This window comes from Fukomys damarensis, unplaced genomic scaffold (assembly GCF_012274545.1).
Source record: "Fukomys damarensis isolate Sample0158 unplaced genomic scaffold, DMR_v1.0_HiC HiC_scaffold_16, whole genome shotgun sequence".
Lineage (NCBI taxonomy): Eukaryota > Metazoa > Chordata > Mammalia > Rodentia > Bathyergidae > Fukomys > Fukomys damarensis.
In genome coordinates this window covers 4,664,914-4,681,257 of record NW_022900928.1, presented here as the reverse complement: position 1 = coordinate 4,681,257, position 16,344 = coordinate 4,664,914, and the positions used below count along the sequence as shown (strand labels likewise).

Sequence of the window (16,344 nt, the reverse complement as noted above, 5' to 3'; positions counted from 1 at the left end):
GGAGAGAAACAACACTTACCCTAAGGGTCTAACACTCATGTGCAACAATGAGAGCCTGTGATATTGTGAGAAATAAATACCTGGTGTTTGTTTCTGGCACAGAGCTTCTAAAACTCTTGGAATTTCCTAAGTGCTAAGATCGACACATGTGAATGGAAGATCTTTTGTTGTTCATAACAAGCAAGCCCCTTCCAACCACACCTGAGCTTAGTTTAATGAGGTGACTTTTGGAAAGTCCCAGATAATCTCAGGATGCGGGGGAGGGCTAGTTGCCAGTCACCAAACATGTGATTAGAGGGGAGGTTTGAGGGCCTGGAGATTGACTTAATCATCACTGGCCGAAGATTTAATCAGTCGTGCCTCCACAAAGAGTCCTCTATCGAAATTCAGGAGGGTGAGGACAGTTTCCAGGTTGGTGAGAGCGTGTGGCTGGTGTGCCCGGGAAGTATGTGGGAGCTCCATGCCCCTCTCTCTGGTCTGTCTCTATGGGTCTCTTCCTTTTAGGTCTTCCTGAGTTGTATCTTCTCTACACATGGGTAAATATGAGCATTTCCAGAAGTTCCCTAGCAATGGTCACACATGAGGAGGAGGCCATGGGAACTCCCAGCTTGCAGCCAGCATGTGCAGAGGGAGAGGTGGGGGTCCACTGCTTGTGATGGGGGCTGAGGTGGAGGGTCGTCTTGGGGCCTGAGCCCGTAACCTGCCGACTTTGCACGAATCCCAGGTGGTTAGTGGCATTACTGAGTTGTAAGTTCTCTAGATGGTGCGCGAGAGTTGGGAATTGGTTAATGTGGGGAAAACTTCCACCATTCTGTGTCAGACGTGAAGCTCCATACTGGGTGCTGTCAGGGGATTTAGACTGGAGAGAAACAGGAATTTGCCTTTTGAGAAAACAGGAGTTTCTATACTGGACTAAAATTAAAAAATGCTTTAAATCAAACACTTTAAAACTGGTAAATCTCAAAAGTCAAATGAATGACCAGAGTATTTCAACTCCTCAATTCTAATTGAGATTATACAAGACAGAAATAATAGTAATTTCACCAGATTTCCACTTATTAAAATGAAATATTTACATACAATATGTGATTATGTTTTCTTTCTCTCTAGGGCAGTAAGCATAGGAAAATGGAACTTAGTAAGCAACCTACACATGTACATAGGACTAATAAAAGCTGCCTACCACAGACGTGAGATGAGTTTTAATCCAGCACATAAAAGGAACTCTGCACTTTTTAGCTAAAAATACCCTGTAAATAATTACAGTTATAACTCTAGGTGATTATTTCATAATCTTGACAATATAGGAAAGTCTAATGTGTTAAAATGCGAGTTTTTAAATCAACAAAAGATTTTTTAAAAAATCAATTCAATTTTAGGGCTAAAATGAAAGTCTTGCCAAGAGCGGTGTAGCTGCCTAGCCTTCCGCCCACACGGGAACAGCACACGCCTCTCCAGTTACATGACTCACCTGCAGACACACAACAAGTGATCCGGGCCACTCTGGGGGAGTTAGAACATATTTTAAAGGACAATTGTAAGAAGTCACTTTTTCATTGCTAATTGAAAATTAGCACTGTGCAATTTGTACCAGGTTTGCATCGTGTTGCCCAAGACTGAGCAGTTTGAATCCCTCGGGAACACCGGCGTGAGCTACGTCAGGGCCCTCAGTTAGATGTATTGAGCACAAGCAAACATAGGCCCAGGTGCTGCGTTAGGTGTTGAGGTAAAAAGTGATCAGAAGGCACCAAGAGCAATGTGACCTTGGACCTGAGAGAGCCCCCAGTCTGGCTGTCTTGAACACACCACAACTAAAATGGAAGGGGAGCTGAAATTACTAGTGCCTGTGTATTCCTTTTACATGGAAGTCAGGGCGTCTTAGGCACTTTCTGAGACACATTACCTGACACCTGTGACTTAAAGATTTATTTCGGCTCACAGTTTTGGTCCACAGTTGGCCCGCAGGGAGGCATGTGGAAGGGTCTGGTGGAGAAGCACTGCTCACATCATGGTGCACAGGAAGCAGAGAGAGAGAGAGAGAGAGAGAGAGAGAGAGAGAGAGAGAGAGAGAGAGAGAGAGAGAGAGAGGGAGATAGAGGGAGAGGAGTAGCTGGGGAGAGGGTTGCCCCTTCCAGGCCACATCCCAGGGATACCTCTCCTTGGACCAGAACCCGTCTCCCAGGGGCAAGCTTGCCCATAATCCCATCATCTCCCAGACACATGGGCCCTTTAGACCTACACCGCAACACAGTGGTGTCTGCCAGGCATTTACAATAGCACAAAATTATTGATTTGCTTGGAATTTGTTAAATAAAACTGAATAAAATGCTATTTCTAAGGTTTAAGTATAAAAGTTAAATCTATAATAAATACCAATGGAACTTTTCAAAGTCTGTGATTGCCCAATGAATATTTATAATGAGGATTTTTGTGCTGGGCTTCTTGTTTTCACCTAAGCTATAGGTAGCTTCATGTTTGCTTCAGTGCTGCCTTTCCGTTTACTTCGACGTCCTTACCAGTTACGAATGCTTTAGCAGCATGCAGCTCTAAACAGAGACCACGTCTGAATACAAAAGACCTCATTTGTCTCAGGTGGGGAACTAATCCTACTACCAGCTTCACCGATGCAGTAATCCGAAGAATTGATTACTCAGGAACAAGTGTCCTTTCCTTAACCCCAGGAATTTTCTTTCTGATAATACTTCCAATTGAAAAAATATTGCAAATCCAAACCACTTTCCTTACTGAGTCATGCCAAGCCATGCACTATTGTTACACCCCATCTGGCATTGATGCTTTGCTGAACGTGGACTCCAATTGTTATGTGAATTGTGTTAGGTAGATATATTTTAAGGTGCTATCTATAGCGAGGATCTATCTTGCAAATGTCCTATAGATAACCCTTTCGATGACCACTAAAATGTAAATATTTGCAACTCATTGTACTAAACGTGCTTTCCCCATCCAAATGTTAAAAATTATTGGCATTCATTTGAAGAATTTGTTAAGCTTCTAAAATCTTGTACCAGCAAGTTAACTGGAGTATGCCTCAAAGCAGCTTCTGTTTATAGACAAAGTCTGTAAGATACCCAAATACCACTGTGATGTATTTACAGTTTATAAAATAATTACTATCAAGTCCTTTGTGGTGTGCCTTTCTAAATGAGCAGTAAGTGAACTAGGGGAAAAAGTGGAACGTTTTGGTACCTGGCACATGCCCACTGAACGACTAGACTACTTCTACCTTCCATTTTGCAGCCCACTTGTGGTGCCAGAGGGACTTTCCAATGGTCCCTATGGTCACGAGTGGGAAATAGTTTACTTCTCTAAATGAATTTCACCTGGAAATGTCAATTCTGCGCCATCAACTGTTTTGTCTTGGGCGTATGAGCTGGGAGGCTGAATGGCTGGCAGACGGGGTGTTGAACCGAGTTCCAGCTGACAGCCACTGCTTCCAGCTACACTTGCTTAAAAATTAACATCCAGTGTGTGGGTGAAACCTACCCAATACCTACCAAAGAGGTTAAACATCACCAATTATCATCCAAGACTTCTTTTCCTGGCAGGAAAATGAGTTGATCAGGGCGTTATGGTGATTTCTAAATAAATGCAAAAATTGATTGCACTGTATCTCCTGCCAAATTAAACCCACAAGCACCAGGGAGCTGCTTCGCAGGAACCATCCGTTTCAGGATTGTCAATCACAAAGGAGGGCTAACTTGTCCATAAAGCATAGGGTTTATTTCACTTATTTCTCAGGCCTTGTCTTCAGACCTTCCTACGAGATGGAGAACAGAAATGGTGTATTTTCTGACAGTCTAAAGGGCCTTGGGGTGTCAGTGTTGGTTTAGGATGCAGGAGGCCCTGGATTCTGTCCCAACCTCTTCCTGAAAAGAAATGCTTAAAGTACCACAAGCAGCTAAGTAGCTATTTAGGCTTTTCACCACTGCTTCAAAGCAGAAAAGGTAACTCAGAAGCACCAGGCTTGCATCACAGGCCTTGAAAGCAAGCATTAAAATCATGGACCATCAGTGCTCGGCAGCAAGGCAAGCCCCAATGGCCTGAGTGATTTATACCTACTGGGAAAGTTGCAGGGTGGCCTTACCAACTACAGTGAAACAGAGGACTCTGGCATAAAATTAGCTTGGAGTTAAAAGCTGATTTTGGAAAAGTCCACATGAAGGATTGCCAAGACATCCAGACCTGTTCCTGTCGTTACGGCGGACAATGCACTTTTTCCCACCATGCACATCTCTTTGGTGCCTCGTCTCCCGGCTTCTCTGCTCCTGTGTGTGACCCTCATCAATACCAATTTTGGGACTTTTTTCTTTTTTACAACAGAACTGTGGAAGGAATTCTGTGGCCAGAATCGTAGAATCAAGTTTGTTAACCAAGGCACACTGTGTATTAGAAAAGACAGAAGAATGATGGCAACAGGTGAAATGTAAATGTGATTAAGGTAAAAAGGCGAAGACAGAAAGGTAAAAAGTGTACATGGCAGTAATGTAAAAAAATGATAAAGGCATCACTGACTGCTCTGATGAAAGTGTGTTTGAGCTTGGATGGAAATTCGTGGACACTCAGTAGATGCAGTCATGGGGAAAGAACAGCTGTGTGAAGAGCCTTCTACCTCATACTTTCTCAATCAGATGTTAAACAAAAAAGCCCATTAAAGGGTCTTAAAGGTCACAATTCATTTCACAGGGCTGTTTGCTCTGGTGTGAAGGTTCCAATGCTAGACAAAATTAAAAGTTCATTCAAATATCTGTTGTATTCAGCAGAAAAGCCAAGACAAGGCAGCTGAACAAGGTTGTAGCTCCACGTAATTCCTATTGCAGCAGGAATGACTTAAAATATTTTCTCATTATTATTATTACGAAGCCTATGAATTATTTTCCAATTTGGTTCTGGTACCATATGTCTTGATCTAGTCTGAAATACAGATAATGTAGAAGTTATATATTATGTAGAATAGTAGCATATGTAAGGGTAGTAATGAGACAGGAAAATCAAACACTTTAAAATCTACATCTTTAATGTATCAAGTAGCAAGGAACAATATTAGCAACATTCATTACAGACATTTAAATAACATTTACAACTTTATGGACCATCTTTATCTACATTTTACATCAAAGGTATTTCTGGAAAACAAAGTCCATGAATGAGTAAAATAAAGCATGGAAATGTAACAGAATGTCTTGGACCATAATTTTACCATTTCTAAGTTTTTTTTTACTTTTTTTTTTTTTTTTTGGTACCAGGGATCAAACTTTGGACCTTGTGCTTGTGAGGCAGGCGATGGAACCACTGAGCTAAATCCCTGGCCCTAAGTTTTCTTTATTTAAAAACAAAATAAGGGTAACTCACTGCTGTTCTCTCATTCTCCTCGACTTGTCACAGCACCAACTTGTTATAAAAGTGAGCGGCCAGCATTGCTGAATAAGGAATTTTATTTCAGAAATGTAAAACATAAGCTTTTCTGTTGAGTTGAAATGTTATATTTACTTAAAGTACTAAAGAAGACAATTTCGTTTTCTGCTTGCCGAAGACATCTGGGTAAACAGCTCTACGGGGTCCTCTTTCAAGGGTTTTAAACACTCTTCTGGGAGGACACTAACAAACCCCTTTCAGAGGCAGACTTAGTCAGTTTCGTCATCCTTGACTTTGAAGTGACTTATCTTAGATTTCCTTTTGAAATGTTTTTTCCAAATTTTCTAACCATGTTTGAGTTTATTTTATGGATGTGATTTTTGTGCCCTAGAGAAAAAAGATACAGAAATGTAGTACAAGTACAGAAATGAGTCTTCACCATTCAATCAACTTAAAATTTATTGAAAATTATAACCAAAGGGTAGAAAGCTTATTCTTGAACCAGAATCTAAAATACAACAAAGACACATTATATCTTGAGCTTAAAAGCTGATTGCCAAATTCCATGACAGGTGCACACACACAGGTATCAGGTGAAGTCCTGAATAAATGCTACACTCTACATGACTCTTCCCTTCTTTCTTGCACCATTATTTTTTTCATTGTTTGGATTCTTTCCCCTGGGCTTTCAAACTTTGATGATGATTTCAGACCCAACCAAGTACTGCCATGACCTCTCTGCTTATGCATTTTCGTGGTCACTTTAGTTTTGGAAGCTCATAGGGTCTGGACCCTATTTCTTATTTCTGTAACTGCTCAGTTAACAGTAGTGCTTCTTTCTCACAGAGGCCCTTTACTTTTCATTAAAGATTTAGGTGAGCTGGGCATGATGGTGCTTGCTTGTAATCCCAGCATGATGGGAGGCTGGGGCAGGAAGACTGTAAGTTCAAGTGCAGACTGGGCAACTTACAACTTCCAGAGAGCTGTCTCAAAAAAGGGCTGAGCTATATGTCAGTGTGAAGGCCTTGGATAAATGTTGATATCACAAAAAAGAACTGAGGAGAACACATTGTAAAGAGGAAGGGAGTATAATTTTTACTTTTCTAGTAATATCAGATATGTATTTAGGTATTTTAAAATTGGATATTATAATGTATATAAAACATCATCTTTTTTTAATACCTCCCTTCTAAGTGCTCCCTTATTCTTAAAGAAAAACCAAAACCTATTGTTAGCTTTTTTCTTCTTTGGCAAGAACTATAATTTAGTATTATCTGCCACTTATTTTTCCATAGCATTTTTTTTTCTATCTTTGCTTTTAAAAAAATGAAGTATTTTATATCTTTCTTAGACAACAGAAAACAAAATTTCTACGATCTGAGAATTATCATAAGGTTATTGTTTAGCTAAACAATTATAACATCTTGAAAAATTTTCAAAGGAGACGAACAGGGCTCCTTTACACCAACTACAGATACATACTGCTAAGCAATACGGAACACAAATAACCAAATAACCAGTTTTACATGTTAGTACCTGATTATTTGATTGTTAAATGTGAATAAAAGGTGTTTACATTCAAGGTAAGGTAATCAACTTCCACTAAAGGAAGTAAAGAGCAACACAGTTTGGCAAAGTTGTAAGAAATTGTATGCAATTCAAACAGAGCACTGCCAAAAAAGAAAAAGGTTTTCATACTATTCATGGAAGCACTCAATCTCTTGAGACCTCTTTATATACTAAGTGCTACAAGTTCCTTTTGAGAAGAAACCAAGTTGGATCTTACAGTGTTTGTCTTTGTGTTCGCTACAAGACCTAGAGCAAGGTGAACGCTTAGTGAGCAGGTACTTTCTGAACACAGCCTTCGGAACTGTACCGTCACAGAGACAGAAGTTTGGACATTGTGCCCTAGAAGCTGGTGGGCACAGTATGCCTCTAGTTCCGCTGAGGCCCCTTCTGTCACTGCCACACATAGCTGGGGGAACACAGTCACCTTCATTATTATTTTTCCATTTGTCAATGAGAGTTACAATCACTGGGAACAAATTGCAGCCAGCACAGTAATTACACAAATGAGTCAGAGGCCAGATTATTAGAACAGGTTAAGAGGAAAATTACAGGTGGGTTTAGTTTATAAAACATATTTAACCAACTTATTAACACATCTGACTATTAGCTAAATTATTCACCAGTCCTGCAGTATGAAGCAGCACAGACAACAAGAGAAAAGAAAAGAAAGCTGGGAGACCCGCTTCCGAGTTCCCTCCACCAGATCCTCTGCTCCTTACCTGTGATGCACATAAATCAGCATTTGAATGAAAACATTGTAAAAAAAAAAAAGTATTATGCATATGTGAGATAATCACTCGGGTCATTAATTAACAAATGAGGGCTGGAGACATACCTGTGGCTGCTCTGTTTTCCTGTAAAAGCTTATCGTTTGCATTCTCTTGTCGAACACGTTTGGCAAATCCATGGTTTTCTTCGGCAGTTAACGGATTACTCGATGTACAGCTTGAGGGTGAAAGTCAATTTTTTAGTTAAGCAGTTTTTATAGCTTTAAATTCTAATTCATGCTCTATATGCAACACTGATAAAAACCAGAACTATGAAGTTGTGAGATCTCCGATCTGTCGGGGGCACTGAAGGCATTCTCCACAGGGCGCCTTCTGCAGGGGCACGCAACAGTGCTATCACCAGGCACTTCTGGGTCACTCTGCCGAAATGCAGGGATCACCGCTACTCAAAGTACACAGAGGGCTGTACACAGCCACAAATGGTGAAAAACTAAGCTCTTGTTTATAAGTTTGAAGCAAGAACCCTAATGTGGGGGATTGTAGACAACAGAGGTGATCTGGAAACCCACTGTTGAATCAAAATAGTACTACTTTATACTATCGTAAGTTATTACAATATAGAAACGGAAAAGAATGACGCATTCCCATGTATTGCATCTTCAGAAACCTAAGCAGTCACATGCTGATTAGGGTTAGGGGTCAGATTCTCCTCAATCTGAGGTGACTTATTATTAGACTGCCATTTAAGCTTGGGGCTGAGTAGGGGGAGGGTTCCTCGCTTGTAAACTGATTGAAAACAGCTGATTCGGGGGACTGTTTTTTTGGCTACTAAAGATACTATTTGCCATTTTATAAATGGTGCTGACCTGACAGTGAGCTGCACTGAACTGGAAGTTCCCTTGAATGGCACAACTCACTCTTCCGGCAGCCCCAGTCATGTGTGTGGTGAAGGACGGTGCTCACTGCAAACAACCAGGACTGCCGGGCTCTGAGAACACTGCGTGTGGGAAAAACAACGCACATGCTCTGTCAGAAGTGCAGGCGCGCCTCAACAAGTATGAGTGTTACACAAGGAAACACATTCTACTACAGAAATTCACTCCTAGCTAATCCTACAGTTACTACATTTCTATGTGGATTACTAAACACTGTCCTCGACTTTATTTCTTCAAGTATATAGATCAATATCATTAGTTGCTTTTGATTAAGAGAATACATTTATGATAAAGTTGTCTTTATTATTTTATGGTATGATTCCTTACTTTGGTTAATTCTAGGACCTCACTTTTGACTTGTAAAACATTTGCATTGAAAGTTAATTTTCTAAATAAATCTGCTTGATTAGACCTCATACTTCTAGGAGTAAAATCCAAGTCAAATAAGTTACCATTTATACATAGGTGAAGTACAATGAAACATTTTTTGGATTTAGATAAAAGAGTCTGCTGATGAAATCTTTAGAAGATAAAGTTATAAAATTTAAACTCTGCTAAAGATGATACTGATTAAGAAATCCAAAGATTCTTCCAACTGTGGATGAAATGTATTTCTGTTTTGTTCCCAGGTTGATTAATGAGCAACAGATATCATATTCTTTCAGCTGAAAACAAATTTCTAGTTGGAATGACTAGACAACTAAAAACAACACTAGTAACAACAAAATCAACCAACCAAATAAACACAAACAAGCAGAAACCCAAAACTCTGATCGATATAATTATTTTTTACTTTTTTTGAGACAGGGTCTCACTATGTAGTTCAGACCGCCCTGGAACTCACTATATAGCCCAGTGGTCTCTTTTTACTTTTTTTGAGACAGGGTCTCACTATGTAGTTCAGACCGCCCTGGAACTCACTATATAGCCCAGGCTGGTCTCAAACTCACAGTGATCCTCCTGCCTCAGCCTCCTGAGTGCTGGGATTACAGGTGTGTACCATGACGCCCGGTGCTGATTAATATAAGTAAAAGTTAATGGACATATCACATTTATATATTTAGTAGGCTAATTAACCCCAAAAGTTCTGCTCCAGTGATAGTAAATACATTGTTAAGATTAAAAACTGAATACTCCCAAGGTTTAGTAAGAAAAAACTGGTAAGATTTTGTACTGTACATTGCTTTTAGACTTTTTTCAGAAAGAAAAATGATTATAAAGATGTAAGATACATATACATGAAGACTACTTTTAAAAACAACATACACACACCAAATATATATCTCTACATCTATATATCACTGCTGCTTTGTGGAAAATACCAGTTTATTACTTTCAAGCTCATGTAGCTTTAATTAGAGAAAAGGAAGATTAAAAAAAGCAATTATGTACATTTCTAGTATTAATCTCTTTTAACCTTCCTTAATGGCAGGATCTAATTATTGCTACCAGAGGGAATGTAATAAGAGTAATTAATAGGCTATGAAGAATCAAGTTACTTTCCTTACGTGTCCTTTAATAGTACAATATTAGTTGCCCATGTGAAAGTCCTTTAACTCACCTACAGTTACTCCAAATACACACTTCACACACTTAGTTCCTGAAAAGTCATGTGATTTGATAATGCCTGTTTACATTTGAAGATTATTTTCATCTGTAAATGCCTGCCGCATTTAGTAAATACAACAGAGTAAAGAAACTAAAGAACCCCAAACCTCTCCATCAATGAACAGAATGAATGACCAAACTGACACGACATGAGTTAGTGAGAGTGGATGGAACAGAAGACAGCGGTTAGCTCGGCCTCCTCATGAAGTGACCAAGTCTCATTTGTGAGCAGACTAATTGCGCCATTTGAACCCATGTCTTAGGAAAGTACAGTAGCCCCTCGTTAGCCAGAGTACCACTCCAAGAACACCAGTGGGTAAACAAGAATACTGAACCCAGTATAACCTGTATTTTTTTCCCACTCATTTATAGCTATGATAAACCTTTACCTTTTCTTTAAAGGAAGCAACTTACAGCTTCTCTTTGGCACATTTGAATTGCCAGCATCACTATTCTTTTGCTTCAGGAAAACTGCTAAGTAAAGTAAGAGTCACCTGAACAAGCACTGGGATACCATGGCAGCTGATCCGGTAACTGAGGGCTACTAAGGGGTGGGACAATGGGCCACAGGCTGCAGCAGGATGGAGAGGGACAGTGGAAGATTTCATCATGCCTCTCAGAATGATACGCAACTTGTAAGACTTCTAAACTGCTAATTTCTGGAATTTTCCATTGAATATTTTCAAACCTTACTGAAAGTGAAACCATGAACAAGGGGGCAGGCCTCTGAACAAACCCTTAGATATGTGTACTTGGACATTCAGGAAAAACCAACTCATGGATTTGACATTTAAACATTCTGAGGTTCTGCTGTCCTTGGGTTCTGAGGGTAAAGGCAGACCCTAAGTTCTCAAGTGGAAGATGTGCTACAGAGCATGGATATGGACTGCGAATGGCAGAGTAGTCCCTCTGACAACAGGTCCATGATAGAAAACAGTAAGTTAAAAAAAGACTTAAGGTCTTATGCTGTCTGCCCATGGTAGTGTGGCAAAGAAAAGAAAGAAAAGTCAGATCCATTTTAGTTACTCTGTGCATTTTGTCACCGTGTTCATTTTGTAGAAAATAAAGAACGGTGATGAAATTCAGACCATGTAACTCCGAATATCCTTCGGACTCTCGCTGTTGTGTTGCTGTGCAATGAGGTATGTTTGTGTTAGTCCTGTACATAATTTGCAGCGTCAATGTATGATTTGTCTTTGACCAGTTTTCAGAAACCAGCAGCCATCATCTGCTCAAACGCTGTTTTTGCACATTGCTTCTCTCGCTTCTCCAGACCCTCAATCCACACATTCCAGACCTCTGTGCTTGTGCCCCGTCTTTCCCACTTCTTTCTATATTCTCCACTTATTCTTTTGTGCATGGGAACAAACTGTTAAATGAGTCAAATGGATATTCTAGAACCGAAAGGGTAGAATTTACTGCAATTAAAACTCAGTAACTCAATTTGAGAGAATGCAGTTCTTTATCCAATTTTCTGTTACCCACTTTGCTGAAATTAATCACATTTAAAAATCTAAAACTGTTATCAAATAACGTCAGGCCCCAACTTACGAACAAGTTCTGTTCTGGGAGAACAATCCTAAGTTGAATTTGTTCATGAGTCTGACAAAGTCAGCCTTATACACCTTTGACACAAATATACAGCATGAAGCATAAAAAACCCCCAAAACACACACAAATATAGTGAGTCCCCGACTGTATTGTACCCCTGAACACTACCCCACTGTAAACACAGCAGCACAGCTGTGGCCACATCCGGCACACACGGGAGATACTTCCATGACTTGTTTACATCCCAGAATGTTCCCAATTCTAGGTCTGCTTGTATTTGTGAAAGTTTGAAGCTCACACGTTTGTAGGTCAGGAACTTTCTGTAATCCCAAGATCTGAGGCATGAATGGATCACTGCTTCTCTAATTTTTCCTTATTGATTTGTAGTCATTTGATCATGTCTCTTGGCATACTCAGCATAGCCACGCAAGGATGGCAAATAAACTGCGGGCTGTTTGACAGAGCCTCTTCAGTCAGGCTTCCTGAACTGCACATTTTGTATCCCACCTCCAACAGAATGTCAGAGTGCTGCTTAGTACTGTGGCCCCTCAGTAGCTACTTTCAGCTTGGTTTCTTGGTCACTTAGTCTAGAGTTTAGAAACTGGCAAACTGAGGGCAAAAGTTGCATGGATGTGTTTGTTTTCCTAGCTCAGTTGAGTACTGAGAACCGTAAGCTTCTGGCTGCAGCCACCCTATGCCACGCATGGAGAAGAGGTGGAGAAGCCTGCTCTCCATTCGCCCGTTCTCTGGGGTCTTAGACCCTCAGGTCCTGGTTGCTTCAGGTGTTTCCCAGAGTCTCCAATTGGCCGTTAACTGTACTTCATCCACCGGGATGGCTCGGTCTGATATAACCACACTGAAACAGTAGACTCCTTATTTCACTGCATTACTGTCATTTATCACAATCCACTGAAATATGATTCTAGAAATTCAGTCGTGTTTAAAAGGACAAATAACTAAATGAGTAAAAAATTGGCACCAGAAGAAAAATTAAAACTCAGTGACATTTGGAAAGCTAGAAGACTTTTCAATTTATTTTTAATAATCTAAAAGACAGAATACTTTATGTAAATATCAAGTGAAATACATGGGCTTCAAGAGCTCCCAGAGATAACGTAAGTGCAGTGCCTCCTTACAGTGATTTACCCTAAGTATGCTTAAATATGAATTCTCGATTTAATGACAAGATATAAAAAGCGCTGTAGGGAAGAAGGGCACGAAGCCGAGGGAGGCGGGTTACGGTGTGTGCCGTACCTTGCCAGTTTCCGTTTCTTCGTAGCAGCAGCAGTCATCGCCATGTAAGATGGCACTGAGCTTGACACAGGCCCTGGGTGAGTGGATGAGAGCGAAGAAGGGCCCAGCCTGTTGTGAAAAAAGTTAAAATACAAAGAAGAGTAACTGCTTTATACTACAGAGACAAGAGGCACAGATATCCCCGAAAGTACTGCACAATGGGAGAGGAAAATGCAGAGGTATTTTCTGTGCTATGTAATTTCCCTTGCTCGTGCTAGGGCTGTGTGTCTCGCACGCAGCACAGGTGGAGGGGCTGCTCCCCACAGCATGGGAGGGCATGGTCATGGAGGGGCGCCTGCTTGGATGGCTCAGATGCACGGCTGCTCCACAGCGAGCCGAGCCGGGCCATGGCAGAGGAACCTGGGATCTCCCGCAGGAGAAACACCACTGTGGAAGGACAGCAGTGAGTGTCTGGGCTGCAGAACTGCAGTGAGCACAGATCACACTTCATCTTACAGTCTCTGACTGGAGGTCAAGTGACTGAAGATAGCAAATCCATGACTTCTGGTGGATTTACACTCGGGAAGGTAAGACTTCATGGAAACAAAATACTGCCTTGTCATCAAGGTATACACTGGGTCTAAGACATAAACTAAATATAGCTAAAGAAGAAAAAGGAAAACAAGTTTAAGGGATGCGTTGAAAAACAGAAAAAACCAAACCAAACTAAACCAAGAACTGGTGACATTCTCTTTTCCTACCTTTCTAAAATGTTTTTGTTTGGTAGCGATTCCTGTTCCGGTAATTTATGCTTCAGGGCCCTGTTGTCCTCACATGTAGTAAAGGGCTCTGTATTGCCCTGTCCACGAGTCACTCTGCTGTGAAGAGGGCTGACCACCTCGACCAACGTTCGCAGAGAAATACCACTGCTCCCATGGGAGGCGCCAGCCTGGATGCCTGCAGGATGCGAGGGCAGCTTTATCCAGGGCCGTGGAGATGGACCCGGAACAGTTCTCCTGCAGTTCTCGGGCGTGTACACAATAGGCTGAAGTTCTCTGGTCAGGGAGTCATTCAGCGGGACACTTTCAGACGGAGTCGGCTTCTCAGTAGGCTTTACTGTCAGGGGAGAAGGCATTAGTTTTCTCCGAGTTCTTTTGTGCAGAGGAATTTTAAGCAGATTCGGTTCACTTGAAGATGTGCCTGTTCAATAAAATAAAAAAGTTCAATACTATTGCCTACTTTGTCAATAATCCCATTAAAAATTACTAATGATATAGTACTTTTCTGCCAACAGAGAGAAATCTGAAAGAAAAAAATCGGAAGAGAAGAAAACATGGTTTACTGTTAAGAACTTAAAGTTAATTTTATAATAAAAAAAAATACTAATGCTAATATCAATACCAATTTATAATAACTATCTCGAGACACTGACAAATCATGAAAACAACTTTCCAAACCAGGTCTACCAATACACAAGTAATTTCCAGCTTTCATACTGGACTTGCGTGTCAGACCACGAAACAGCCCTTAGCCTTTGTAGGCAGGAGGATGCTGTCCTCCCGTGGGGTACCACCCGTTCATCACCAGCTGGGCGGAAGTCCAGTCGACGCCAACAGGAATGGCAGTAACCAGGCTACAAAGACTGCTCGGCTAATTCGGCGTTCTGGATGCTGGGTTGGCTCCCGTATCCGACATAACTCAAGAGATTTACAAAAAAGCCTTACATTTAATACCAAAAGTCAATGAGCATAATCGTAAGAGTTCAGGGTATTCTGACTCTTCTCCCACTATAAAAGCGTGCTTCCCAAATGTCACGAGAACCTCTTCTCCACCCGATCCTCCAGCCTGGGCGGCTGTTCACTCATCTCCCACTCCTTCTCGAGCATGCTACTCTTCTTCCTGCACCCAGGAAATGCATACGCCTCTCTAAGGAGTTACTCGCCCTCGAATCTGCATTTTCTCTTATTTCTTTTTACCACTACTTGCTCTTTTGAGGCAGGGTCTTACTGTGTAGCCCAGGCTGGCCTTGAAACCGCAGCCATCTTCCTGCCTCAGCCTCTTGAGTGCTGGGATTACCGGTGTATGCCACCGCAACCAGCTAGCACTACTTTATATTAACTATAGTTTTTAAAACCTCTTTCTTTTCCTCTGAATTATGAGCTCTATGAATCCCACCTCCCTTAGATATGTAGTTAAAACATAACACTGTCATTCTCATTCAAGCCTTTCAGTAACCCTTAACATAAACATAATATCCAGAGATTTTAGTAAAAGAATTTAGCCCTTGCTCTAAAATTAAGAATAAATTGTTTTGTTAGAAAGAACTTAAGGGCCGGGGATTTAGCTCAGTGGTTCAGTGGCCTGCCTTGGAAGCGCAAGGACCCGAGTTCAATCCCCGGTACAAAAAAACAAAAACAAAAACAAAAACAAAAAAACTTAAGTTTGGATTCCTATAATACTAGACACACTTCAAATATTTAAGAACACAAACATCTAATGCCTTTTATCAATGCCTCAAAGAACACACCAACTACATGTGACAATGTCCTTCAGCAGCCCTGCTGTGGGGGACTTGGTGACTGATGTGTCTCCTGCTGTTTACTTCATGGTGACTGACAGGAAGTCATGGTGACTGACAGGAAGTACCTTCGCTTGGAGGAGACTGCCCATCAAAGAAACTAGAATGTATTACTTCTGTCCAAGTTTTCAAATCATTAAATTGGGAACCACTAAAATTCCCACATGATGTTCCATTCGCTTTACTATGAAATGCTAACTTAAACGGAATAAGTCTGACATATTTCAATAAAGCAATTCAAATTTTCAACCAAGTCAAAACACATGCATCGCAGTCACCAACAGTATGTGCATCCTTCTTGTTATGTTAGTTGACGATAGGCTCTGAGATGGCTAGGCTGACAATTACCCTCTAGGAAATACAATTTAAAAACAGGAAGAAAAACATGATCCCTGTTCTACTAAGGAATTTTACTTTTCTGAGAACTAGATAAATGAGACCTAGATCTTAAAATAATTTTCCACTCCCTTTAACATGACATTTGTCAAATTTTCCATTACCAGATATTTTTATACTAATGCTGCAGTGTAAAGTCAGTTACTTTTCTCCACTGTGCTGCTACCACCAATTTGGTGGCTATTAATAGCTGGAAGATTAACTTCTTTTCCCACGAGAGGCAGCAGGGTATAGAGGATAGAAAACTATATCGAGGATAGAGAACTGAATTGGGAGTCAGGAGACTCGAATTCTATTTCTGGCTTTACTAGCGACTCACTTAGTGACCTTGGGCAACTCACCTAAAGCAGTGTGGGCATTCGTCCCCCTAGTA

At 40.8% G+C, this 16,344-nt stretch overlaps 1 protein-coding gene across 6 annotated transcripts in view; it reads right to left on the bottom strand.

Moving 5' to 3' along the window:
* Positions 1–5,297: 5,297 nt before the first annotated feature.
* Positions 5,298–16,344, bottom strand: part of Kif18a (kinesin family member 18A) — a 53,267-nt gene continuing 42,220 nt past the window's right edge. For 4 of the 6 annotated variants that reach the window (XM_010640441.2, XM_010640440.2, XM_010640443.1 and 1 more), the window contains 4 exons: positions 13,759–14,197; positions 13,019–13,126; positions 7,778–7,887; positions 5,298–5,760 (listed from right to left, as the gene is read on the bottom strand). In XM_010640441.2, the coding sequence (XP_010638743.1) occupies positions 5,678–5,760; positions 7,778–7,887; positions 13,019–13,126; positions 13,759–14,197 (740 nt within the window). In that variant the 3' untranslated portion in view covers positions 5,298–5,677. Of the gene's footprint in view, positions 5,761–7,777; positions 7,888–8,536; positions 8,668–13,018; positions 13,127–13,758; positions 14,198–16,344 lie in introns of those variants that run through there. The other 2 variants (XM_010640445.2, XM_010640444.3) reach the window with 2 other exon arrangements.